The 27,448-nt window shown below is 46.4% G+C and overlaps 1 protein-coding gene across 1 annotated transcript in view; it reads right to left on the bottom strand.

The window, feature by feature from the left end:
• Positions 1-27,448, bottom strand: part of slc25a26 (solute carrier family 25 member 26) — a 116,991-nt gene that overhangs the window by 16,848 nt on the left and 72,695 nt on the right. The window contains exons 6-7 of the mRNA XM_055647631.1: positions 11,607-11,651; positions 7,117-7,186 (exon numbers count right to left, since the gene is read on the bottom strand). Of these exons, the coding sequence (XP_055503606.1) occupies positions 7,117-7,186; positions 11,607-11,651 (115 nt within the window). The remainder of the gene's footprint in view (positions 1-7,116; positions 7,187-11,606; positions 11,652-27,448) is intronic.

The following is a 27,448-nucleotide window of genomic DNA, read 5'->3' as shown; positions in this document are numbered from 1 at the left end:
TTTTGTTCAACCTGCCCAAACAATTTACCCTCGCAAATAACGTGGAAAAACCACAATCAAGAGGAATCCATCAAGATTGGGGGGGGGGGGCGGGGGTTAAACTTCCGATTCGAGAGCCCAGCGCTCCAAAGAGTGACGTCAGTCAGTGTTGAAGCATCAAATCCCTCTTGTTTTCTGATGTGTGAACTAAAGTAACAGTCAAGTTCTCAACATTAAAGCCCCCGGAATGGCAATACATGCTGAAGGGACTGAACATTGCCTGACCCTTCTGTTCTGGGCCTCCTCCACTGTCAGGAGTGAAGTCACATGCTAATCGGAGGTAGACCACCTCATATTTTGCTTGGGCAGCTTACAACCATTGGTTTCAAGTGCGCAGGGAAGAAAACAGGCAGCTCCCGTTCCTTCTCTCCAGAGATGCTGTCTGCCCCGCTGAGTTACTCCAGCATTTTGTGACTACCCAGTGCTATGAATATGATTTTTCTAATTTCAAGTAACACCTGGATTTCCTCCCTTTCCCACCCCCCTCCCCCCACCGCACCCTAGTCGTCCTGCTGGTTCCAATATTTGCATGCATACATCCCTTTGTTATTACCTCTTCCACAACCAACAATGGACCATTGTGGGCTCCACCTTTCCTTGGTCATCGGTGCCGGCTCTGATCTGTCCTGAACCTTTTCACATCGCTAGTTTCCCTCTCCCCTAATTCTCAGTCTGAAGAAGGGTCTCGGCCTGAATCATCACCTGCTCCTTTTCTCCACAGATGCTGCCTGACCCGCTGTGCATTTGTGAATCTTCCCTCTGCGTTACTAAAGGGGGTTGCTTACTGCTCCGTCAGCATTCCCCAGGAGTGTGTATTCGGGCAGCGATCATACCGCACCCATTCAATGGCTTCTAGCTGACAACGACTATCACTGATCATCCCCACACACAAGGACACAGAAAAAAACTCACGATTAAAGGGCCTGTCCCACTTACGCGACCTGGCTTGCAAATTACGCGACCTCGTGGTCGCTTGAGGCGTACGGGCACCGTATGGCCGCGCGGGGCTCCGAAATTCTTGCAATGGCCGAAATCTTTGCCGCCTGTCGGCACGCAGGCGCTCTGCAGTCGTACGCAGCGTCTTGACGGCGTACGCCAAGCGCATGGCATTGTGCGATGACGTCACCGCCCGGTGTGGTGTTGCGTGATGACGTCACCACCCAACGCCATGCGACGCCCAAATTCAGTCGACCCGCTTCCTGCCCAGCTGATTGGTAAGCAAAATACCCAGGTGGTTACATTCAAAACCCCTGGAAATGGGCAGAGAGATGGTGATGCTAGACCATCTTGCCCTTGGTGTTTCAGTAGACCCCAGCATCACTGCTCAATGCCTGTTCATTTTCATTACTGCAGTGTCCTCTGTTTATTGGGATCAGGCAGCACAGAAACAGGCCTTTCGGCCAAAGGTGCCCATACTGAGCAAGACTCCACATTAGTCCGACCTGCCCATATCCCAAATGCCCACATTTTTATACCCTCTTATCAAAACCCTACAATTTCCCTCTAAACCTTTCCTATCCATGTGCCCGTCCACATGTATTTTAAATATTATAATACCTGCCTGAACTACCCCCTTTAGACTTCAGAGATACAGCATCTAAACAGGTCCATCGGCCCGCCGAGTATGGTTGCCAACTGCCCTGTATTGGCCGGGACATCCCGTATTTGGGGATAAATTGGTTTGTCCCGTACAGGACCGCTCTTGTCCCGTATGTGACTGCTACTACTCGGGTCGAGGGGACTGACAGGTCAGAGCGCCGCGTCCGGCTCTGCCTCACCCGTCCCGACGTTATGCAGTCCATGGAGCGCAGCGGCAGCAGCGCCTCGCCCCTGGCCCCGTCAGTCGGCAGCCCGGCTAGCTGTCCGACCTTCGCTTACCACCGTCACCACCACCACCACTTCAGGTAGGCGGCGCGGCTCTGGCCAGCAGCGGCCTCTGCAGCCTGTCCGTGTTTTATTATTTTTTGTCTGTGTTTTTATGTAATTTTTGTTATTTTTATGTTGGGGTGTGTGTGGGGGGGGGATGGGGGTGGGGGTGGGAGGGGGGGGGAACTTTTGAATCTCTCCCTGCACTGGAGACCCGACCTTTTCTCGTCGGGTCTCAGGTGTCGTTGAGGCCGCAACGAGGAGCAGCCTCCAACAGGAAGAAGCCGGGGACTCTGGTGCCGACTCACCGTTGCCGTCGCGGAGCTGGCCGAGACCGGAGCGGGTGGAGCGGTGGAGGAGCGCTGCTGCTGCTGCTGCCGCTGCTGCTGCTGCTGCTGCTGCTGCTGCTGTCGATGCCGCTGCTGCTGCCGATGCGGAGGCTGCTACTGCGGGTCTGCGGACGGCGGCACCGGGAGCCCGCGGATCCCTGGAGGGAGACCGCTTTTCGGGGCTCCTGCAACGGCGACTTCTCCCGCCCGTGTTGCGGGGTTGAAGAGCTCCTGGAGCGGGGCCTGACACCACTGCCCCGCGCGGCTGGAATGGCCGCGGGACCTTGCGAGCGCACGCCGGGGGCTCCAACACCAAGACCCGGTGTGCGACCTCGCACCACCCGGCGTGGCTTTAATGGCTGCGGGACAATCGCCATCGCCAGCCGGGGGCTTTGACTTTGACTCCGACATCGGGGGGGGGGGAGTGCAGTGGAGAGATAAGTTTTTTTGGCCTTCCATCACAGCTATGTGATGGATGATTATGTAAAATGTAATTATGTTGTGTCTGGGGTCTATTTGTGTGTAATGTATGGCGGCAGAAACGGCATTTCGTTTGGACCTCCAGGGGTCCCAATGACAATTAAATTGACTCTGACTCTGACTCTGACCCCTCCTTCCCATGGGCCGATCATCGGTTCATGAGTTGGATGGGGTGCCGGACTTTACGCGCGACATCGCACGGGCCAAAACTCCTCAGCTGGCCCGCCTGCCGGCTGGGCTTTGTGTCCAGTCCAGCACCCGGGCCAACTCATCTTTCACCCAGCCATGGCCCAGTCGGTCAACGAATTGCAGATGGGAATTATTGTCCTGTATTTTGACCATTTGTCCCTTATTTGGGAGTGAGATGATTGGCAACACTACCACCAAGTAAACGCCGACCAGCGATCACCCCGTACACTAGCACTATCCTACACACTAGTGACAATTTACAATTTACAGAAGCCAATTATCCTACAAACCTGTACGTCTTTGGAGCACTGGCAGCTCATCCCATATACCCACCACCCTTTGCATTGAAAATGTTGCCCCTCGGGCACAGTGGTAGAGTTGCTGCCTAACTGCACCAGAGAGCCAGGTTCGATCCTGACTACCGGTGCTGTCTGAACGGAGTTTGCACGTTCTCCCTGTGACCGCGTGTCCAACTTAGTTAAGAAATGCCACAAAACCCTTCAGAAAAAATGGAGTTTTGTTCAAGATTCATTAAAAAAAAACCTGATTTACTTATATGTCTCTTACATTATAGAAACATAGAAAATAGGTGCAGGAGTAGGCCATTCAGCCCTTCAAGCCAGCACCGCCATTCAATATGATCATGGGTGATCATCCAGTCTGAAGAAGGGTCTCGACCCGAAACGTCAACCATTCCTCTGTCCAGAGATGCTGCCTGTCCCGCTGAGTTACACCAACTTTTTGTGTCTATCTTCAGTTCTTCAAATCTGTACCCCGTTCCAGCTTTCTCCTCATATCCCTTGATTCTGTTAGCCCTAAAAGCTATATCCAACTCTCTCTTGAAAACATCAAGACTTAATTTAAGACTTTTAAGACTGTGATCTGATACAACACTTGCTTGTTTAAACTAATCGCACTTTGATGAAACGTGGGATCATGTTGGAAAACGTGCTGATGCGAGGCCAAAGTTTCCACACATGACACTTCACTACCTTATTGATTTAGTGTTCATTTAAAGAGCACAGATGTTGGGCAGGCAGGTTTAAACAGCTGTCCTGAAAGTCAGATTTACAGTTGTCATGCTGTATTTTGTGAAAAGCAAATGCCCTACTGTTTCCCTGCAGCTTTACCAAATACTTCAGCGGTGAAACCTCCTATGCTGAGCTAAACAGTTCATAGCAACACAGTAACGTAAGTTATTATTAAGTTATATACCGCAGAATCTTTTTCATAAGTTTACACGTGATAGGAGCAGGACAAAGCCGTTCGGCCCATCAAGGATGAGTCGCACACTGCCCACTCCCCTCTCCCCTCTCCCCTCTCCCCTCTCCCATCAGGCAAAAGGTCTAGGAAGTGTAAAAACGCACAGCTCCAGATTCAGAGACAGTTTCTTCCCAGCTGTTATCAGGCAACTGAACCATCCTACCAACAACCAGAGAGCGGCCCTGAACTACTATCTACCTCATTGGTGACCATCGGACTATCCTTATTGCACTTTGCTGACTTTACCTTGCAGTAAGCGTTATTCCCTTATCATGTATCTGTACACTGTAAATGGCTCAACTGTAATCATGTATTGTCTTTCCGCTGACTGGGCAGCACACTCTTCACTGTACCTCGGTACACGGGACAATAAACTAAACTGCAAAAAGTCTACTCCGCCATTCAATCATGAGAGATCTATCTTGCCCTATCTGAACTCCATTCTACTGCCTTCTCCCCATAACCCCTGACACCTAACATGATGGACAGCTTGATTGTATTCATGTATAACCTGTTTGACTGGCTAGCACACAAACCAGAGAACCATAGGCTTAAGGTGAGAGGAGAAGATTCAATGGGAACCCGAGGATTAACTTTTTTGTACATAAACAGCGATGGGTGTATGAAACAGCCTGCCAGAAGCAGAAACTATCACGGAGTTTGTACCTTCTCTCCGTGACCTGCATGGGGTTTCTCCGAGATCTTCGGTTTCCTCCCACACTCCATAGACGTACAAGGTTGTGGGTTAATTGGCTTGGTATAAATGTAAATTGTCCCTAGTGTGTGTAGGATAGTGTTAATGTGCGGGGGGCGCTGGTTGGTGCGGACTCGTAAGATCATAAGAGATAGGAGCAATATTAGGCCATTCGGCCCATCAAAGTCTACTCTGCCTATCAATCATGGCTGATCTATCTTTCCCTCCTAGCCCCATTCTCCTGCCTTCTCTGACACCAGTACTAATCAAGAATCTTTCTATCTCTGCCTTAAATATATCCACTGACTTTGCCTCCACAGCCTTCTGTGGCAAAGAATTCCACAGATTCACCACCCTCTGACTAAAGAAATTGCTCCTCATCTCCTTCCTAAAAGAACTTCCTTTAATTCTGAGGCTGTGCCCTCTGGTCCGAGACTCTCCCACAAGTGGAAACATCCTCTCCACATCCACTCTATCCAAGCCTTCTATCCGCACTCTATCCAAGACTCGCTGGGCCAAACGGCCTGTTTCCATGCTGTATCTCTAAAACTAAAAACTAAAACTAGCTAGTCAAATTCAAGTGTGGTCATATCACCCCTCCAACCCCCCTCTTCCATCCCACACCCAAATCACTTGGAGCTTGATAATTTGTGATGTGAAAATCTTACAACTAGGGGTTTACTAGTCTGTGCGTTGATAATGAGGTCATTTCACCAATTCATTTTCTCCAGAGATGCTTACTGACTCGCTGAGTTACTCTAGCATTTTCACAAGTTACAAGAGCAGAATTAGGCCATTCGGCCCATCGACTCCACTCTGCCATTCAATCATGTCTGATCTCTCCCTCCTAATCCCATTTTCCTGCCTTCTCCCCATAACCCTCGACAACCATTCTAATCAAGAATTTGTCTATCTCTGCCTTAAAAATATCCACTGACTTGGCCTCCACAGCCCTCTGTGGCAATGATTTCCATAGATTATCTACCCTCTGACTAAAAAAGTTCCTCTTCACCTCCTTTCTAAAAGAACGCCCTTTAATTCTGAGGCTATGACCTCGGGTCCTAGACTCATCTACCAGTGGAAACACCCTTACCACATCCATTCTATCTATGCCTTTCATTACTCTGTAAGTTTCAATGAGGTCCCCCCCTCAACCTACTAAACTCCAGCGAGTAGAGGCCCAGTGCTGTCCATCCAGCATCCAGAGATTTTTTTGTATATCTTCGATGTAAAACAGAACATCCTGCACATTTTTTCTGCCCCGCTGCAAGATTTGCTCAATGTACGCCTACTTTGAAACACAGAAACATAGAAAATAAGTGCCATTTAACCTCCGAACCTGTACGTCTTTGGAGTGTGTGAGGAAACCGAAGTTACTGGAGTAAACGCACGCAGGTCACAGGGAGAACGTACAAACTCCGTATAGACAGCACCCGTAGTCGGGACGGACTTGGGATGGGTGCATGATTAAGAAGGGTTGGGAGGGACCTAGGCCAAGTGGGGCTAGCTTGGTTAGGCAACTTGATCGGTATGGACAAGTTAGGCCGCAGGGCTTCTTCCCATGTTGGGTAGCTCTCCAATTCTAAGCAGACTAGTACATTCTTGATGCACCAGTTGCCCAAACAAAAACTAAACAAGGGTGGGAAATAAAAATTGCAGTAGAAAAACTGCAGCAGCAGCAGCAGCAGAACGAAAAGGAATGCTTTGCTAAGAATTCAACAGCAGCAATGTGTGACAATACATGATTCCAGTTTGTGCAGTGCCTGAGGGCAGGCCAGGTGCCAATGCCCCGTGGTAATACTCCACGCAAATATCCAGCCACTGACACCCTCACCCTAATTAATCTACACTTCTGTCAAACCCGTCACATGAACTGTTAATCACGGGTCCTTAGTAACACGACTTTAAAGCCCTAAAGACCAGTCTGGAGCAGACAGCTGCACTCTGAAGGACCAAGTAAAGGCCTCCCGTCACTGAGAGATTTGCCTTTCCCTCCAACAAGCGCAGAGAGCCGACTGACAGTTTTCAACTTTCCCACACCTCAAATTTGTCAAGTACAAATTGTTTATCAAACACAAATTGCTTGTCCGTCAACCGAGGCTCCTCCTCTAGGTGCTTCTCTGCTCTGTGGCTCTGCCCCACCCACTTCCAGCTTTCTGAACCACCGCTGGCATTTCTGAAGAATGTTTTAGTGAACTTCGTTTCTTGGCAGGCTTCACTCTCAGCCCTCACAGTGTATTATTTAATCCCCGGCACCTGCAAATGCTCCACAGACTGCAGATTGCCAAGGATCGACCGCACTATTCTGCTTCCATGACCACATGACCTGCAAAGTGGAGAGAGAGAGAGAGATAAAAAGAAAAACATCATTTTCAGTTTTTATTCCAAATCGTTCAAAAAGCCCTTGGGTTCGCTGAGACGCTGAGAACTGATTTTCGCAGAGTGTGTGGCTATTTCTGTGCTATTTCGTGATGTAACGTACGTCGCTTCCCAAGAAAAAACTAGATGTATTTTAGCATACAGGCATCTTGAGAAAATAGCTGGGAATACAAGTGTGTGTGTGTGTGTGAATCAGGGGTCAGGTTTAAAGCAGGAGGCAAGGCCTGCAGGTTTGCAACTGTGCCAGTGGAACCTGTCCAAGTGCAATTTGTTTAGCAATATTCAGACATCTGTGACTCTTCAAAACATAGTGCTACTCTGCTGTAACATTGTCAAGACGTTCATTTTGCCGTCCTCCCATGAGTTAGCGGGCGGCAGCAAGATGGTGCAGCGGTAGAGTCGCTGCCTCACAGCGCCAGAGACCCGGGTTGGATCCTGACCTGTCTGTACGGAGTTTGCATGTTCAACCTGTGACTGCGTGGGTTTCTCTCAGAGTGCTCTGGTTTCCCTTTTAGTTTAGTTTAGTTTCGAGTCACAGCGTGGAAACGGGCCCTTTGGCCCACCGAGGTCCGGGCCGACTAACGATCCCCGCACACCAACACTATCCTACACACACCAGGGGGCAATTTACAATGATACCAAGCTAATTAGCCTACAGACCTGCACGTCTTTGGAGTGTGGGAGTAAAGCGGAGATCGCAGAGAAAACCCACGCAGGTCACGGGGAGAATGTACAAACAAACACCCGTCGTCAGGATTGAACTCGGGTCTCTGGTGCTGTGAGGCAGCAACTCTACCGCTGCGCCACCATGCCCCCCCCTCCTCCTATATTCCAAAGATGTGCAGGTTTGTAGGTAAATTGGCTTCTATAAGTTGTCCCTAGTCTGTAAAATAGAAAATAGCAAATAGGTGCAGGAGGAGGCCATTTGGCCCTTCGAACCTGTACCGCCATTCATTGTGATCATCCACAATCAGTAACCCGTGCTGGCCTTCTCCCCGTATCACTTGATTCCACTAGCCCCGAGAACTCTATCTAACTCATTCCACTAGCCCCTAGAGCTCCATCTAACTCAAACCATAGGGATTGCTGGCTGGCGCAGGCTGGGTGAGCTGAAGGGCCTGTTTCCGCGCTGTATCTCTGTCTAAATTTTTGTTGACCACTGACCAAAACCGTGATAAGAAATCGCATAAACTATTATTAAATATTTCAAAGAGGAAATCTTGAGATATTTACTAACTTATATTCAAGGTGCAAAATTCTTGTATCAATGACTATTCTTGCTACAACCTTTGGAAAATCAACATGAAGTGCCTCAAAGTTGAGGTGATTAGTTGAAAATGTACAAAAAAGTCCATTAAATCAGCTTTATTCCCAGGGCAGATCAAAATAGAAACACTCCTTTCCATATCAAAAAACAGGGAAAGCATTACCTGGAATAGGAACTACATTAACAGTATGAATCAAACCATCCCTTCTTTCCCTAATTTAAATTGCAGCGTGTCCCTTTATATTAAATAAAACACAACAGATATAACTTTGCATAAAAATTGTAAACGTATGTTTACAAGGAAGCTTCTGCCAAACAAACCCCACAGAGCACTCTTTCCATACACAACTAAGTTAGACATTGTTATTAATCCTGTCTGCCGTTGCACACAGTAAGGTTGTTAGCACAACGAAAAATCTGGGAAATATATTGTCAAGCTAGGTCATGTACTGACGACTGAAACAACTGAAGCTTTGTTGCATCTGGTGAGGTCAGAAAACTCACCGAGTACCAAAGTCAGGTGTACAGCATAGAAATGTGTTTTTTTTAAAGTCACTGCGGGTCAGGCAGCATCTCTGGAACATGGATCCACAATGTTTTGGGCCCGTTCCCTTCTTTCGGCCCAAAACCTAAAGGAAAGTGGACTTGGTGCAGGTGAATGGGATTGGTGTAGATGGGGAAATGGTCAGGCTGGGCATGGGTCTGCGGTTCCTTCCTACACATACTGAAATATGGAGCAGGCTCAAGCGTAGGTCGCCAACTTTCTCACTCTCAAATAAAGGACAAAAGGTCAAGATAAGGGACAAATTCCTGACGTCAATTTGTTGACCGACTCGGCCGTGGCTGGGTGAATGATGAGTTGGCCCGGGTGCTGGACTGCACACAAAGCCCAGCGGCAGGTGGGCCAGCTGAGGAGTTTTGTACCGGGCCGTGCGACATCGCGTGCAAAATCCGGCACCCCATCCAACTCATGAACCGATGATTGGCCATCAAAAGGAGGAGTGGTGGTGTCAGCGGTAATCAAAGGTCCGGGCTGCGGACCGACGGGGCCACGGGCGAGGCGCTGCTGCACTCCACGGGCTGCACTACGTCGGGACGGGTGAGGCGGGGCCGGACGCAGCGCTCCGACCCGACAGTCCCCTCGACCCGAGTAGTAGCAGTCACATATGGGAAAAGTCCAATATACGGGTGCAGTACAATTGAGCAGGTGTTTTGGGAGTTCCCCGTCCCGTAAACTGTGCGTGACATGGCAGCATCATATGAGCTTGGTAGTTGCACTGTGGGCTGCGTTAGAACTGCAGGAACAGCATGATGTAATCAGACTCGTTTTTATATATCTACTTTATAGAGGATATATTTATATATCTCTATATAGTAGATGCCAATGATGTGGCAAACGCTATTTTCCGATGCACTCTGGTGGGTCGGGTTATTGTCACGTACGCTCCGGCGAGCACCAGATTGAATGGGAGACTTTGTTTCCCCACTTCAAGGCTTCTTGTCGCAGAGAGCCATTCCCATTTCCTGCTCTTCCCGTATGAATAACAAATCACAAATACATCCACTGTGGCATAGAAATGGAAACCCCACACCGCCAGGTGTCTTGCGAGCTTTTCAATGCAGCTCTGCGCTCTCATTTCTCCCAAAGATATCACACTCGTTTACAAGCCCGATGATGCTGTATCTCATGAAAGGAGGCCTGCATCTCCCATGCCAGCGAGCATGACTAAGGGCCTGTTAATCTTATTCTGTGAGCACTCAAAGTGGAAAGGATCAAATCTAAGTCAAATGAAAGCTTCCATACATGTCTGACTCCTTGGAGTATTTCAGCCTCTTTTGTTTGGTCTAAGCAGCAATTAATTCCGAGATTGTCACCGTGATCTCCACGAGAATAATTGGACAAAACAACTTTGTTGTTACCGGCAACATGAAGAAACTGGAGATTACACACTTTTGTTACATTCTCCATTTTGTTCGCCTTTGTTTTTGGAGCTAACCACTGCTTCGCTGCATTCAGCTGCAGATTGGGAATACTAAACTTGTTTCTAAACTTTAATCTCATGCGTTTTGCTGTAAGTATAGAAATTACCCCTCCATGATGCAGGGAACGCATAACAAGAACAGGCTCTTCAGCCCACACTGTCTACGCCGAACATGGTGACAAGATAAAATTATCTCCTCGTCTACACATGATCAATGTCCCTTCATTGCTAGCTTGTCCACGTAGTTATCTAAAAGCCTCTTAAATGCGCCCATCATATCTGCCTCCATCACCACGTTCCAGGCACCCACCACCCTCTGTGGGGTAAAAAACTCTGCACATCCCCTTTAAACTTTGCCCCTCTCCCCTTATAACAATGCCCTTTAGTTTAGTTTAGTTTTGTTTAGAGATTCAGCGCGGAAACAGGCCCTTCAGCCCACCGAGTCCGCACCGACCAGCGATCCCCGCGTATTAACACTACCCTACACACACTAGAGACAGTTTTACATTGATACCAAGCCAATTAACCCACAAACCTGTACGTCTTTGGAGTGTGGGAGGAAACCAAAGATCTCGGAGAGGACCCCACGCGGGTCATGAGGAGAACGTACAAACTCTGTACAGACAGCACCCGTAGCTAGGATCGAACCCGGGTCTCTGCCTCTGTAAGGCAGCAACTCTACCACTGCTCCACCATGCCACACTTGACATTTCCAACCTGGGAAAAAGGTTCTGACTGTCTATCCTATCCATGCATCTTATAGTTCTATACACTTCTATTGGTCTCCCCTCAATTTCCTGCCCTCCAGATGTATTGGGTCCAAGTGGTTCGTTACCATGTTGTACAGTTTTGTGGATTGGCAGTAGGGGCTTATTCATTTGTGCAACGGTGTCATAACTTCATAAGTGATAGGAGGAGAATTAGGCCATATCGTTCTATCTCAACCCCATTCTCCTGCCGTCTCCCCATAACTCCTGACACCCGTACAAATCACAAATCCGTCAATCTCTACCTTAAAAACAGCCATTGACTTGGCCTCCACGACCTTCTGTGGCAATGTTCCACAGATCCACTGTCGAGGCATATTGATTCACAATACAAAAATATGTTAAACCTACCTTCAGAAACTCCCATAGAGGGAACTGGACCAGGGCAAATGGAATCTGAAACAGAAAAGCAGACTGATCAGAGCGGAGCAGAGCAAAGGAAGAGAACTTTTAAGGCTTTCATTTTAGAAATGAAACAATAGACAATAGGTACAGGAGTAGGCCATTCGGCCCTTCGAGCCAGCACCGCCATTCACTGTGATCATGGTTGATCATCCCCAATCAGTACCCCGTTCCTGCCTTCTCCCCTGACTCCGCTATCTTTAAGAGCCTATCTAGCCCTCTCTTGAAAGTATCAGAACAAGATATTAAGGGCGGCACAGTGGTGCAGCGGTAGAGTTGCTGCCTTGCAGTACCAGAGCCCCGGGTTCGATCCTGACTACAGGTAGCGTCTGTATGGAGTTTGTACGTTCTCCATGTGACCGCGTGGGTTTACTCCAGGTGTTCTGGTTTCCTCCCACACTCCAAAGACACGCGAGTTTGTAGCTTAATTGGCTTCAGTAAAAAATTGTAACGTCCTGAGGATAGTGCCTTTCCCTGTACCTCTGTGCACGTGACAATAAACTAAACTGAACTAAACGACTATTGTACGGGGGGGGGGAGGGGGGATCGCTGGTCGGAGCCACAGAGTTCGATTCTCCAAGACCTGTACTCACTGAAGTTCATGACCCGTTGCTCACCATTGTATTTCACATTTCAATCGTTCTTTTATACCCTGGGCAATGAATTAGCTTCTCCTAATTACCTGCCCAAAGAAGCCTTGTGTCAATGCATTCGAAACCCCATAACGTTGAATGTCAGATTGAGTATCTTTTCACCGATGTTTTGGTGTGCAATGGAAATAAACACCATTTGCAAAGCACAGGGTGTGACATACCACAATAGCAAATAGCTGCCTGTGCAATTACAATATTAATGCAATCTCGGGGGCATGTTACCATTCATAAACCACGCAAGTCTTTATGTCAACACAATGCCTTGATTGAATTACTTGTAGCTTACTGCCAGCCTGTTACCACCTGATACCTCTTTTGGCCGTCCATAGCATTGGTTGCGTGAGTGGCAAAACTTCCACATACAACCTGTAATTAAAAGAAGGCTTCGTCTGATCAATATTACGGCTACCCTAATGTATATAGGATGGTCAATGGTTTAGTTGCAATCTACAGACATACAACTCATCATAAGAGATTTTGTTACTGTCCATTTCAGAATGCCAATCCAGGGCTTGAACTTCTTTAGTTGTTTCTCTTACGCCGGGCAGCATGGAGGCACAGTAAGTTGCTGCCCTCGTGCACCAGAGACCTGGGTTCGATCCTGACCTTGGGTGCTGTCTGCGTGGAGGTTGCACGTTCTCCCCGTGGGTTTTTCTCTGGGCACTAGGTTTCCTCCCACACTCCAAAGACGTACAAGTTTGTAGGTTGTTTAGGAAGGAACTGCAGATGCAGGTTTAAATCGAAGATAGACACAAAATGCTGGAGCAACTCAGCGGGACAGGCAGCATCTCTGGAGAGAAGGAATAGGTGATGTTTCGGGGAGAGAAACCTGTCTCCAGAGATGCTGCCTGTCCCGCTGAGTTACTCTAACATTTTGTATCTATTTTCAGGTTTGTAGGTTAATTGGCTTCCTCAAATTGTAAATTGTTCCCTAGTGTGGGTAGGACAATGCTGGTGAACGGGGTGATCGCTGGTCGGTGTGCAATCGGGGACTGTTTCCACGTTGTTCCTCTGAAGTAGAGTCTAAAAGCCCTGTCCCACGGTACAAGTTCATTCCCAGAGCTCTCCCGAGTTAAAAAAACCCTCAAACTCGTGGTAAGCACGGAGAATAAACGTAGAGGGTACGTCGGAGCTCGGGGACGTCTCTTCGCGCTAACGGCAGGTACTCGGGAAGGCTCGCTAATGGCAGGTAAGCTCGGGAAGACTCGTGAAAAATTTTCAACATGTTGAAAAATGTCCACGAGAGCCCCGCGTACCGACGAGCGGCCATTACCGTAAATCTCCGAGTTCGAATTAGGGAAAACTCGGGAGAGCTCGTGGAATAAACACATACCATGGGACAGGGCTTTAAAGCTGGTTAAAATTGTTCCCAAACCTACTGTCGTTTAGTAAACCAGGAGAATTCGACTTGTTATTCCAGAAAGAGCATGTTTGACAGACAGCTGCCACAACACACTTGTTATCAGCGTGGACAGGAAACGGCAGCAACTAGAAATCAACGTCAAGCTGGAAAAATAAAATCTAAGGATGTTTTGTCATCTTTGACAAAAAGCATTTCTCTCCAACAGATATCTAGAAGCCCCACAAAGAGAGGTCAGCTTCGGCAAACACGACCCAAATGTCTGCCATTCAAATGTGCTGGGAATCAGCTGTGTCACCGCTGAGCACATCAAGACAAGTGTGTAAAGAAAAATCCAATTTGTGAACAGCAAGGATGCATTTCTGAAATCAAGCAGCCTGTGACCTTGACGGAGCTCGATCGCTGTGGTAAATAGGTCATTTCTACTCAGTTTAGAACGCCGTCAACAGCAATTTTACGGTTTTTGTTTGGGGGTTTTTAGCTGGAAAATTGGCTGAGAAATATGTTGTACAACTGACAGCTTGATTTGAATTGATTTCCTGCCTCGTAGGTTCCGACTTTTCGAAACCAACAGTGATAAATGGGATATATTTCTCATTATTACTAAATATTAACGACATTGAACAGAAAAAAATTGGTCGTTTCAAAGGACACCTTGGACATAAAATGATTCGAATACAAAACCTGAGATGGGAGGCGGTAAACTTGGAAAACGAGAACAGATATTGTCAATGTGTAGGGAGGAACCGCAGACGCTGGTTTACACGGAAGATAAACACAAAGTGCTGGAGTAACTCAGTGGGACAGGCAGCATCTCTGGAGAAGAGGAAAGGGTGACGTTTCGGGTCGAGACCTTCCTTCGGACTGAGAGCCAGGGGAGAGGGAAAGGAGAGATATAAATAGGTACATAGAACAAATGAATGAAAGGTATGCAGAGGGACAAATCAAAGCCAGCAACCATGATCAAGGAAAGATGGAGCCCACAATGGTCCATTGTTGGCTGTGGAGAATGTGATATCGGGTGAAACTAACGCAGGACAACAGTGAAACTAGCAGGATGTCTAGGGTGGGGGCGGGATGGAGGGAGAGGGAATGCAAGGGTTGCTTGAAGTTAGAGAAATCAGTATTCATACCGAAGAGTGGAGTAACTCAGCGGGACAGGCAGCATCTCTGGAGAGGAGTGATGTTTCGGGTCGAGACACTTCTTCAGACTGACAGTCATGGGAAAGGGAAACGAGAGATACAGACAACAATGTAGAGAGGATATAGAACAGTCAATGTAAGATATTCCAAATAGTAATGACGGAAACAGGCCATTGTTTGCTGTTCGTTGGGTGAAAACGAGAAGCTGGTGCAACTTGGGTGGGGGAGGGATAGAGAGAGAGGGAATGCCAGGGGGTTACTACAAGTTAGAGAAATCAACATTCATATCACTGGGCTGTAAGGCACAAACAAAATATTAGATTCTGTTTGTATTTAACCTGTCTCTAACAATGGAGGAGACCTAGGGCAGAAATGTGAGTGTGGGAATGGGAAGGAGAATTAAAGTGTCCAGCAACCGGGAGATCAGGTAGGTCCAGGTGGACTGAGCGAAGGTGTTCAGCAAAATGATCGCCCAGCCTGCGTTTGGTCGCGCCGATGTATGAGTCCACATCTTGAACAACGGATATAATAGATGAGGTTGGAGGGGGTGCAAGTGAACCTCTGCCTAACCTGAACGGGCTGTCGGGATCCCTGGACAGAGTCAAGGAAGGCGGCTTTCATACCGCTGGGTTGTAAGCTACCCGACTTCTAAATATATCTACATATTGTCGATGCTTGAAATGAGAAAATAAAAAAATGAAAATAATGTTAATACTCTGAAGAACCAACTGTTTCTGTGGGGAGAATTAACATTTCACTGGCCTGGAAATAAATACCATTAGAAATACATATCGTTTACAAAAGAGTCTGCAAAGTGGAAAAGGACAGGCACGGTGGTGCAGCGGTAGAGTTGCTGCCTCACAGCGCCAGAGACCCGGGTTTGATCCTGACTCCGGGTGCTGTCTGTACAGAGTTTGTGCATTCTCCCAGTGACCGTGTGGGTTTTCTCCAGGTGCTCCGGTTTCCTCCCACATTCCAAATACGTGTAGGCTTGTAGGTTAATTGCCTTTGGTAAAATTGTAAATTGTCCCTAGTGTGTAGGATAGTGCTAGCATATGGGTTGATCGCTGGTCGGTGCGGAATGGGTGGGCCGAAGGGCCTGTTTCCATGCTGGGCCCCCAAAGCCTAAAGTCTAGAGACAAAAGCAGGATAGTGGAGGGGGGAGAAGTTGCAGATCATGGACAAATGAACAAGGCAGGGCACAAAAATGGTAAAGGCAACGCACTGGAATCAAAACGTCCCACATGTTTGGCCTACATCACCTTTACAGACAGATTGATTTAAAAAAAAATCTTTTAATTTCCTTTTCCAAAAAACAGCATCAAATACTCAATGCAAACCATCCCAGCAGGTACCTTAAAGAGCAGTTTGCATGCAAATATTTTACTCGTGACATCCAGTGTATTCTGAGGCTTCTCTATGAAGAAAATCGAAACGTGTTAAAAAGGTCTTTGCCAAAAGGAATTGGAAGGATTCTTTTTGCAGTGATGACAAAGAACAGACAAGCGGATTAAACTGACTGGAAGGAGAAAGGAAGGTCTTTTCCGCACTCTATCAAGATAAAATTACAATATCTCACTAAATATTTGATTTAGCAAATACCTCGATCAACATACTTAGCCGTATTGGACATATAGATTCTTGAAGTAATCTTCTGCGGCTCCAACACACCTGGTTTCATTTAGGCTGAGCTGCCTTTTTGAGTTGTACAGCATCTTTTATGCTTTTATACTAAAGCCACTCTATACCCAAGCTGAAAAGCAGCACTAATTGGAGCAAAAATCTCTATTTGGACTAGCTGCATTAATTTAATGCTACCATTATGGTTTCAACAGCGTGGCACAAGGCTTGGGTTGACCGCTTGTGCAGACAAACTAAGATGTTCATTCTTTGCTCCCAGATGCAGCTGTGCAAAGGAAGGTTTGAGTGGCTCTGCTCTTCTAATGCCTTTAATTATGGGAACGAAATAGTTCCTCTCAGAGAACCATTTTCTTTATCTTATTGTGTAATCTCTCAAAAAGGGGGAGAGCAGCTTTCTTTTATCGATTGCAAGCAAGGATTACTGCTCCCAAGCTGGCTACACAAGAGGTGAACAAAAGTTGTGCGGGGTCAAACGTTATGCATTTTTCCCTTTTCTCTGTGGCTTCTGGTTTCGATCAAATACTTAAAGGTGTGGGAAATATTAGCGCAAATCCTAATCTTAGCACCATATGTATGGTTCACAAAATTGGAGTACAGCTGTTACAAGATGAATATTTAAACTTTATAATGACGGGGACAAAAATCTGTGTGCACTTAGACTAGCATTTCTGTCAAATACCATAACTTCTCTAGGGAAGGTAACATTCAAAAGAAAAATGTATTCACTCCCCATTTAAACTTTATTTGTAATTAAAATGAGAATCTATGAAGTAAAATGAAGCAAGTTAATTTTGAAATAAACTGTCCAAAAGGATTATAACAGTCAGATTATTAAAAGCACCTGAATTAAAACAAATCAGTTCATCAGTGAACCTTTACGAGATGAAGATGTATGCAAGTGTGAATGCATTAATTCAGAGCTTATTTCTGACAGTTTCCCCTTCCGTGAATAAGTTCCCTGAGTAATGACATATACATTGTTAACACCTGTTACATCGAAGATTAGTTGAAGCCTTGGGCACTCAGGAAGTAGTTATTGCACGTTTAACTATTTATTTCGAACTAAATTTCCAACTCTTAGTTTCTTGACAATTAAGTGCTTTTTCACACACATGCAGTTAGTGAATCTCTTCTCGGGAAAGCAGAGAGAAAAAAGGAGCTTCAACGTTGCTGTATGTGCAGGGAGGAAACGCCAATGCTGCTTTACACCGAAGATCCCGTTTTCTGGATCATTGGGATCACTTCTGGGGCAGAGGTGACCTGTACAAGAGGGCAGACACAAAGTGCTGGAGTAACTCAGCGGGTTAGGCAGCGTCTCTACAGAAAAGGAATAGGTGATGTTTTGGGTCGAGACCCTTCTTCAGGTTTTTCTGATCGAGTTCTCAGTTTCCAAAGTTCACATTATGTGTTCTTTATGGTCATTTTGCCAATGTACTATTGAAATTCCAACTTAAGAAACGCAAGAGAATCAAGGGTGTTTTTATTGCCATATGTTCTGAAATGGAACAATGAAATTCTTACTTGCAGCGGCACAACAGAACAGGTCAGTAAACTTGCGGGAAGGAACTGCAGATGCTGGTTGAGACCAAAGGTAGACACAAAATGCTGGAGAGAGAGTTTCAGGTCCGGCTGAAACATATACACTTAGAAAATAGGTGCAGGAGTAGGCCATTCAGCCCTTCAAGCCAGTACCGCCATTCAATATGATCATGGCTGATCATCCTAAATCAGTACCCCGTTCCTGCTTTCTCCCCATGTCCCTTGATTCCGTTAACACTAAGAGCTCTCTCTTGAAAACATCCAGTGAATTGGCCTCCACTGCCTTCTCTAGCAGAGAATTCCACAGATTCACAACTCTCTGGGTGAAAATGTTTTTTCGCTATTTTTCCATTAATTGTGATGTAGGCTTGTAAAACCAATAAATAATAGCACTTAAAATGAACAAACTAAGTTCTGGAGTGCACTTAAAAAATGGATAGAATCTAAAAATCTGAAAAATTATGACAATATTGATTAGAAAATACATGAAATGTTGACACCATTTCTGATATCTTTATTGTATAAATGTAAAATGAGATACTGGAAAAAATACAAAGGATTCAAAAGGATGGTACTTGAAACCAAGAGATTATGTGCATTGGGAATGTACTTTATTCTGTAAAAGAGAACGTTAAGGTCTTTACCATCATGAGAGTCTTGTAGGACAAACATAGAAAAGGTCTTTCCACTTGTGTGGGAATGAAAATTCCAGGCCATAAATAAAAGATAAATAAATCCCCAAAATCCATTTGGGAATTCAAGGGAAATTTCTTTGAACTGAGTAAAACTCGTTACAATGTGAAAGTAACTGCTGCATATTGGAATAGAATAGATACGTTAAATGGAAAGTGAATTAGAGAGGACATACCTCTAGAAAGGAGATGAGGAGGAATCTCTTCAGTCAGAGGGTGGTGAATCTGCAGAAGTCATTGCCACATAAGGCTGTGGAAGCCAAGTCATTGGGTATTTTTGAAGCGGAGATTGACAGATTCTTGCTTAATCAGGGTGTCAGGGGTTATGGGGAGAAGGCAGGAGAATTGGGTTGAGAGGGAGAGATAGATCGGCCACGATTGAATGGCGGAGTAGACACAATGGGCCGAGTGGCCTAATTCTGCTCCTATGACTTATGAACTTATGAGATGCATGGACCAGAAATTAAGCTGACTTAATTGAAGAGAAGAAAGTGCTAGGTAGAGTAGAAACACATAAGCCTATTTCTTCATTTCAGTCTGAAGAAGGGTCTCGGCCCGAAACGTCGCCTACTCTTTTTCTCCATAGATGCTGCCTCACCTGCTGAGATCCTCCAGCATTTTTTGTCTACTTTCGATTTTTCCATCATCTGCAGTTTCTTCTTAAACGCACCATTTCTGGATAGTACATTGTAGGCAATTAGAAGGGTCTCGACCCAAAACGTCACTGATTCCTTCTCTTCGGAGATGCTGCCTGTCCCGCTGAGTTACTCCAGGATTTTGTATCTATCTTTAGTAGAATCATAGTGCAGACTAGCAAAATTTAACAATCAGGTAGCACAATTTGACTTCTTTCCCGGGTACGCCGACTAAAGCCCCTGTCCCACTTGCCTGAGTTACTCACAAATTCTCCCGAGTTTTCCCCTTGATCCAAACTCGGAGATGCCAGCCGTAGGTACTCAGGGATATTTTTTTTTACTCGTGGACATTTTTCAACATGCTGAAAAAACGTCCCAATAGACAATAGACAGACAGATGCAGGAGTAGGCCATTCGGCCCTTCGAGCCAGCACCACCATTCAATGTGATAATGGCTGATCATCCCCAATCAGTACCCCATTCCTGCCTTCTCCCCATATCCCCTGACTCCGCTATTTTTAAGAGCCCTATCTAGCTCTCTCTTGAAAGCATCCAGAGAACCGGCTTCCACCACCCTCTGAAGCAGAGAATTCCACAGACTGGCGTAGTGTTGTACTTCCGGTGGCGCTGGTGCCAGCAGCCTCCACCTACAGCCTGGTATCTTTTTGTTTTTTTGTTTATTTAGTTATGTACAAGTGTGTTTTTTTTGTGTTTTTTTTTGTGTTTTTATGTGTGGGGGAAGAGGGCACGGTGCGGGGAATACCGTCCTTCAGCCGCTTCCTGGTGAGGACGCGACTATTATTCGAGTCGCGTCCTCGCCCCCCTCCCCCCTCCCCCCACAGCGGCCTACCTACCTGGATTGGCGCGGCCTTCCTGCCAGGATCGACCAGAGCTCCAGCAGCGGCGGGACAGCGTTGGAACATCGCGGGGCTGGCGATGCCTGGAGCCCGGAGTGCTGGACCTGCTGCACCGACATCATGGAGCTGCGGTTTGCGGAGCTCCCAATGCGGGCGGCGCTGATGGACATCGTGGGGTCCTGCGACTCTGCCCGGCTCGGCCTGTGGACTCAGGAGCTGCAGACTCCGGCAGCGGGAGGCGGCTGATCAGGAGGTCCGGGCCGCTGAGGAGGACTCAGCGTCGGGGTTCGGTGTCGGCGTTCCACCAGCCCGGCGTGAGGGCCTGAACATCAGGCCACTCGGGGCGGCGACTGCGGGTGCTCGGAAGACCCCGACCACGGATGAACACGGAGGGGAGGCTGGCTGGCCTATGGTGCCTTCCTCACCTTGGTGCCATTTATGTTATGTTGTGTTGTGGACTTTCTGTGTTTGTCTTTTTTTTTTTAATTCAATTTCAATTTTATTTTTAATATGTTTTATTATTTATTATTATTTATTTATTTTTTAATGATTTTTTTTATGATACTGCCTGTAAGGGAAATTCATTTTGTTGTCTCAAATTGAGACAATGACAATAAATTTGAATACAATACAATACAATACTCTCTGTGAGAAAAAGTGTTTCCTCGTCTCCGTTCTAAATGGCTTACTCCTTATTCTTAAACTGTGGCCCCTGGTTCTGGACTCCCCCAACATCGGGAACATGTTTCCTGCCTCTAGCGTGTCCAAGCCCTTAACAATCTTATATGTTTCAATGAGATGCCCTCTCATCCTTCTAAACAGAGTATACAAGCCCAGTTGCTGCATTCTCTCAGCATATGACAGGCCCGCCTTACCTGATGCCCCAAGTACCTATGGTTGGCATTATGAGCCGCTACGAAATATCGTAGGAGTCTGTACGACCTCCTACGGACTCGCTTCGGACATTCTCCGAGTTTGAATCAAGGGGAAAACTCGGGAGAATTCGTGAGTAACTCGGGAAAGTGGGACAGGGGCTTAAATGGTTCAACAGAGGGGTTGGCACCTGCTGAAAGGCCATTTCTTGGGACTGATTGTGATGTGGATGCAGGCTTGTAAACATGTTGTCGTGATCTTTAACGGTGTCGTTGCAGGAGCGGGCACGCCCCTGACATTTGCTGTCAGCCCTCTCTCCCACAGTCCCACCGCCCACTTTAGGATGTGGTTGTCACTGCGAGCAAAACCATCTGGAAGTCACAGACAATCTTTCCAGTTTCAGCCCAACTTCAGGTCCCGTTGTGCACCCTCTGCTCACGCAATGTTAAATCAGAGTCCGCAAGCAGGTCAGACAAGTTTCCACCCCTAATCTTCAAAAACAAAAAACTTGACTGCGATTTTTTTTTTTACATAAACAGGAAAATATTTTGATAAGAACGTTCCTGATATCTGGAGAAAAGCTGCATTTGCCCTTCAAATACATCAACCACACTGATAACTTATAATGGGAAGTATTTTCAAGATAAGTGTTTCAAATGATGCACGTACACTAAAGTTGACAGAAGGTGTGTCGGATATTATCTTCACTGCAGAGTTTTAAGCCTGCTTTAGACGTGCTAATTTCAAATGCAAGCTTTTATGTTGAGAACAGACTTTAAAAATGAAACTTAAGCAATTACTCATTGTTGTATGTGTTTTGTGTTGTAAAGCCTGCTGACAATCTGCAGTAAAATAGCACAGGGAACAGGCATGATAGCGCAGGAAGGAACAGACAGAACAAGAGGCGCAGCCGTAGAGCTACTGCTTTACAGCGCCAGAGCCCCGGATACGATTACTGACCACTGGTGCTGTCTGTACGGAGTTTGTACGGAGTTTCTCCCCGTGACCTGTGGGGGTTTTCTCCGAAAACTTTGGTTTCCTCCCACACTCCAAAGACGTACACTCCAAAGGTTTGTAGGTTGGCTTTGTAGGTTTGGATAGAGTGGATGTGGAGAAGATGTTTCCACCAGTGGGAGAGTCTCGGACTAGAGGTCACAGCCTCAGAATTAAAGGACGTTCTTTTATGGAGGAATTTCCATAGTCATAGAGGTTGGTGAATCAGTGAAATTCTTTTCCACATAAGGATGTGGAGGCAAAGTCAGTGGATATATTTAAGGCAAAGATAGATAGATTTGTGATTAGTACACGTGCCATAGGTTATGGGCAGAAGGCAGGAGAATGGGCTGATCTATCTCTCCCTCCTAACCCCATTCTCCGGCCTTCACCCCATAACCTCAGGAACCCGTACTAATCAAGAATCTATCTATCCCTGCCTTAATAGTATCCACTGACTTGGCCTACACAGCCTTTTGTGGCAAAGAATTCCACAGATTCACCATCCTATGATTAAAGAACGAGAACTTAGTCAGGTCGGGTGGGGGGGAGTTCCCCCAGCCATGGATACCAAGTAATCCCGTGCTACCTGCTCCATGTCGGATAGTCGGCAACTAAACCGTCTCCCTCACCTGTTTTGCCAGGTGAGGAGGGGGCTGTGGAAGCCCAGCAGGACCAAAGACAAGACCTGTCAAAGGGTGGATGAGGTCCTGGAGAGCCAACGGCCATCCACACTTCAGTAGAAGTTGCGATCACTGTCGTACAAAGCATGGTGCTCGTTGATGTTTTTAACTGACTAAAGAAATTCCTCCCCATCTCCTTCCTAAAAGAACATCCTTTAATACTGAGGCTATGACCTCCAGTTCTAGACTCTCCCGCTGTTTGATGCGGGTAAGGACAGATAGAAGTGTTTTCAGTGAGTTCCTTCCACTGGGGACATCCCTTGGTCTGCATGGTGCTCCTTCCCTGTGTTTACAGCCCAGATCCGTCACCACTGGTATTGTGATGGGACAGTGGTGCAGCACAGCGCCGGAGACCCGGGTTTGACCCTGACCTCCCTCGGGTGCTGTCTGCGTGTGGAGTTTGCACGTTCCCGCTGGGACCGCCTGGGTTTCCTCCGGGTGCTCCGGTTTCCTCCCACATCCCAAACACGTGCAGGTTTGTTAGTTGATCAGCCCCTGTAAAAATCACCTCATATTGAACCGAATTGAATACATTATTGCCACATGTGACAAGTCACAGTGAAATTCTTTGCTTGCATTCCGTGCCAAGGTATGCAAATAGTCGCCCATAAAGGACACTTACAAAGTTACAAATTCCTCCACCCCCAGTTCCCCCTCGTTCTTCGCTCCCACAAGGCGGTCCCCCTACTTCGGGTCCGGCATTGTCCATTGTTCTTCATATGTGTGGCAGGGAGTGGGCGAGAAAATGGGATAGCATGGAACGAGTGTGAACAGGTGATCAAAGGCCGGTATGGACTCGATGGACCGAGAACTTGAGAACTCGTGAGAGTGGACTATGGTTGTGCAATACAAACTGCAATCTTCCTGTTTTATAAATAATTGATGCGATGGAATAGCCTTCGAGTTTAAAATGCTTCCGCACATCAAAGTAGTCTGAAATAAACCCATTAAAAGAGCATTTCCACAAATTAATTTTCAATATCACTTGGGTAAATTAACATTTTAATGTATTTCCAAGTCCATTTCCAGCACTGGATTTGATAGAAATCTGATTTATTGCAGCTGTCTTCCCAGCGAAATATAATGTGCAGAAAATGTGGTCGGGCACAATAATACATTCATGCTCCACACACACACACACATCAGTTTCTTTAATTTAGAGATACAGCGAGGAAGCAGGCCCTTCAGCCCACCGAGTCCGTACTGTCCTGCGACCACGCACATTAACATTCTCTGACACGCACTAGGGGCAATTTTACATTTATACCAAGCCCATTAACCTACAAGCCTGTACGTCTTTGGAATAAGCGAGGAAACCGAAGATGTCGGAGAAAACCCACGCAGGTCACGGGAAGAACATACAAACTTCATACAGACTGCACCCGTAGTCAGGATCGAACCCGGGTCCCTGGTGCTGTAAGGCAGTAGCTCTACCAATGCCGCCCTATTTCTCTTAGGCAAAGGTAGCAAAGAACTCCCCAAGATAAAAGAGAAAACTTTGAGTGTTATTTAACATTTAGTCTTGATGAATTTCAACAAATCCTTTGACATTAAGAATATTCAAATCTTGTTTCATAAAGGAGAGTTCTATTAATTTAAGATGATATCTACTTGAAAATTCAACAATTATTGATTTAACCTTAAATCCTGAAATGTTTTTAATTTCAAACTCTAAGTTTTAGTTTTTAGTTTTAGAGATACTAAAATCTAGTTTCGTTGTTTTAGAGAGAGCGTGGAAACAGCGTGGAACCAGGTCCACCGAATCCATGCCAACCATCGCTCACCCCATACACTAGTTCTCTGTTATACTTGAGGGGCAACTTTTACAGAAGCGAATTAATCTACAAACTCGCACGTCTCTGAAATATAGGAGGAAACCCACGCGGTCACAGGGAGAACGTACAAACTCCGCACAGACAGCACCAGTGGTCAGAATCGAACCATGATCTTTGGCGCAGTGATGCAACAGCTCTACCACTGCGCCAATGCGCCACTGTGCTGCCTGTTGAAAGTTGCATTTGCCAGGAGAGAGATAATTTGTATAATTACAGCTGCAAGGCTGAGAGCTAAAGACACACTTACTGCAGGGGGAACGATCATATTGGATGAACCTGCAGTGTACAAAGAACAAGTCAATTTGGGCAGTAATTTTATTTGGCACAAAACCAGCAGCACGGTGGCGCAGCGGCATATTTGCTGCCTGACAGCGCCAGAGTCCCAGGTTCGATCCTGCCGACGGGTGCTGTCTGCACAGAGTTTGTTCGTTCTCCCTTTGACCTCGCGGGTTTTCTCCAGGTGCTCTGGTTTCCTCCCACACTGGAAAGCCGTTCAGGTTTGCAGGTTAATCGGTTTCTGCAAATTGTTCGCGGTGTGTAATGCAGGCGATCGCCAGTCGGCGCCGACTCGGTGGGCCGAAGGGCTTGTTTCCACGCTGTATCTCGAACCTAAACCAAACTATGCTGGGAGCGGTTCAAATGAATTTACATTTTAAAACCAGTATGCAGCTACCATCCAGTTGCTGCAGATTTGATTAATGAACTCGAAACATGCAATAGCTTTCAGCAAATGGAGCTGAAATGTTGCGAGTTAAAGACTGGAACAATGTTGGGAATGATCATTAAACAAATCCACCTGTCAGTTGTATATATTCCACCCCACCCTACAATCTACACCACTGCACACACTGTGCTTACAGAAACTGCACTAACTAGTTGCTGAGAATGTCAGCACGGTATCACAAAGCTCAACAAATCTCTCCACAACTGGCAAGAGGACAAACACAGACAATTATAGCACTAGGCAATTATATTTCTCCAAAAATTAGAATAAGCAATTGGTATTTGGCACAACAGTGTGGCTGGTTGCCAGGGTAGTAATCCTCACTATGAGATGTGTAAGAAAGAACTGCAGATGCTGGAAAAATCGAAGGTGGACAAAACTGCTGGAGAAACTCAGCAGTTGAGGCAGCATCTATGCAGCGAAGGAATAGGTGACGTTTCGGGTCGAGACCCTTCTTCAGGCTGATGTGATGTGAAGAATTTCCGCCCAACCCCCACATCAGTCTGAAGAAGTGTCTCGACCCGAAACGTCACCTGTTCCTTCACTCCATAGATGCTGACTCACCCGCTGAGTTTGTCCAGCACTTTTGTCTACTTACCATGAGAAGTAGCTCTCCAGAAATATTACTTTGTCAACACATTGTGTTTTATGTTGTCAAAATTATTCATTTTCTTGTGGGAATAATAGGGTCAAAAAACAGAAAATTAGCTTCATGGCCCATCATCACTACATCACCATCTTCTATCACTCGTTTCCCTCTCCCCTGACTCTCAGTCTGAAGAAGGGTCTCGACCCGAAATGTCACCCATTCCTATTCTCCAAAGGTGCAGCCTGACCCGCTGAGTTACTCCAGCTTTTCGTGTCTATCTTCCGTTATTTTAAGTGGAGCACAGAACTGTACACTCAGGTCTAAATCGAAGGTAGACACAAAATCCTGGAGTAACTCAGCGGGACAGGCAGCATCTCTGGAGAGGAGGAATGGGTGACGTCTCGGGTTGAGACCCTTCTTCAGACTGATGTCACGGGAGTGGATGGGACAGAGACACCATTAGCTGGCCACCAAAGACTAAAGATGAAACAAACTGGCGTCTCCCCAATGGTTCAACGTTGCTCTGTTGTCACACATGCAAATGCACAGTGAAATTCTGGTCATACAAATAGTCCAGTAGCGTATTCCTATACCTAAGTACAGAAAGTATTCAGACACCTTCACTTTATCCACATTTTGTTACGTTACAGCCTTATTCTAAAATGGATTCAATTCTTTTTTTTTAATCATCAATCTACACACAATATTGCATAATAAAAAAGCAAAAACAGGCGTTTGGAAATTTTTGCAAAGTAATTAAATAGAATTAACTGAAATATCACATTTACATAAGTATTCAGACCCTTTGCTATGACACTCAAAATTGAGCTTAGGTTCAACCTGTTTCCATTAATTATCCTTGAGATGTTTCTACTACTTGATTGAAGTCCACCAGTGATAAATTAAATTCATTGGACATGATTTGGAAAGGCACACACCTGTCTATATAAGGTCCCACTGTTGACAGTGCATGTCAGAGCAAACACCAAGCCATGAAGACAAAGGAATTATCCGTAGACCTCCGAGACAGGATTGTGTCGAGACACAGATCTGGGGAAGGGTATAAAACAATTTCTGCAACATTGCAGGTCCCGAAGAGCACAGTGGCCTCCGTCATTCTTAAATGGTAGAACTTTGGAACCACCAGGACTCTTCATAGAGCTGGCTGCCCGGCCAAACTGAGCAATTGGGGGAGAAGGGTCTTGGTCAGGGAGGTGACCAAGAACCCGATGGTCACTCTGACAGAGTTCCTCTGTTTAGTTGTGAGAACCTTCCAGAAGGACAACTATATCTGCAGCCCTCCACCAATCAGGCCTTGATGGTAGAGTGGCCAGACGGAAGCCACTCCTCAGTAAAAGGCTCATGACAGCCCGCTTGGAGTTTGCCAAAAGGCACCTAAACAAGATTCTCTGGTCGGATGAAACCAAGATTGAACTCTTTGGCCTGAATGCCAAGTGTCACGCCTGGAGGAAACCAGGCACCACTCATCACCTGGCCAATACCATACCTACGGTGAAGCATGGTGGTGGCAGCATCATGCTGTGGGGATGTTTTTCAGCAGCAGAAACTGGGAG

The sequence above is a fragment of the Leucoraja erinacea genome, chromosome 16 (genome assembly GCF_028641065.1).
Source record: "Leucoraja erinacea ecotype New England chromosome 16, Leri_hhj_1, whole genome shotgun sequence".
NCBI classification, from domain to species: domain Eukaryota; kingdom Metazoa; phylum Chordata; class Chondrichthyes; order Rajiformes; family Rajidae; genus Leucoraja; species Leucoraja erinaceus.
This window is presented reverse-complemented; position numbering and strand designations above follow the sequence as displayed.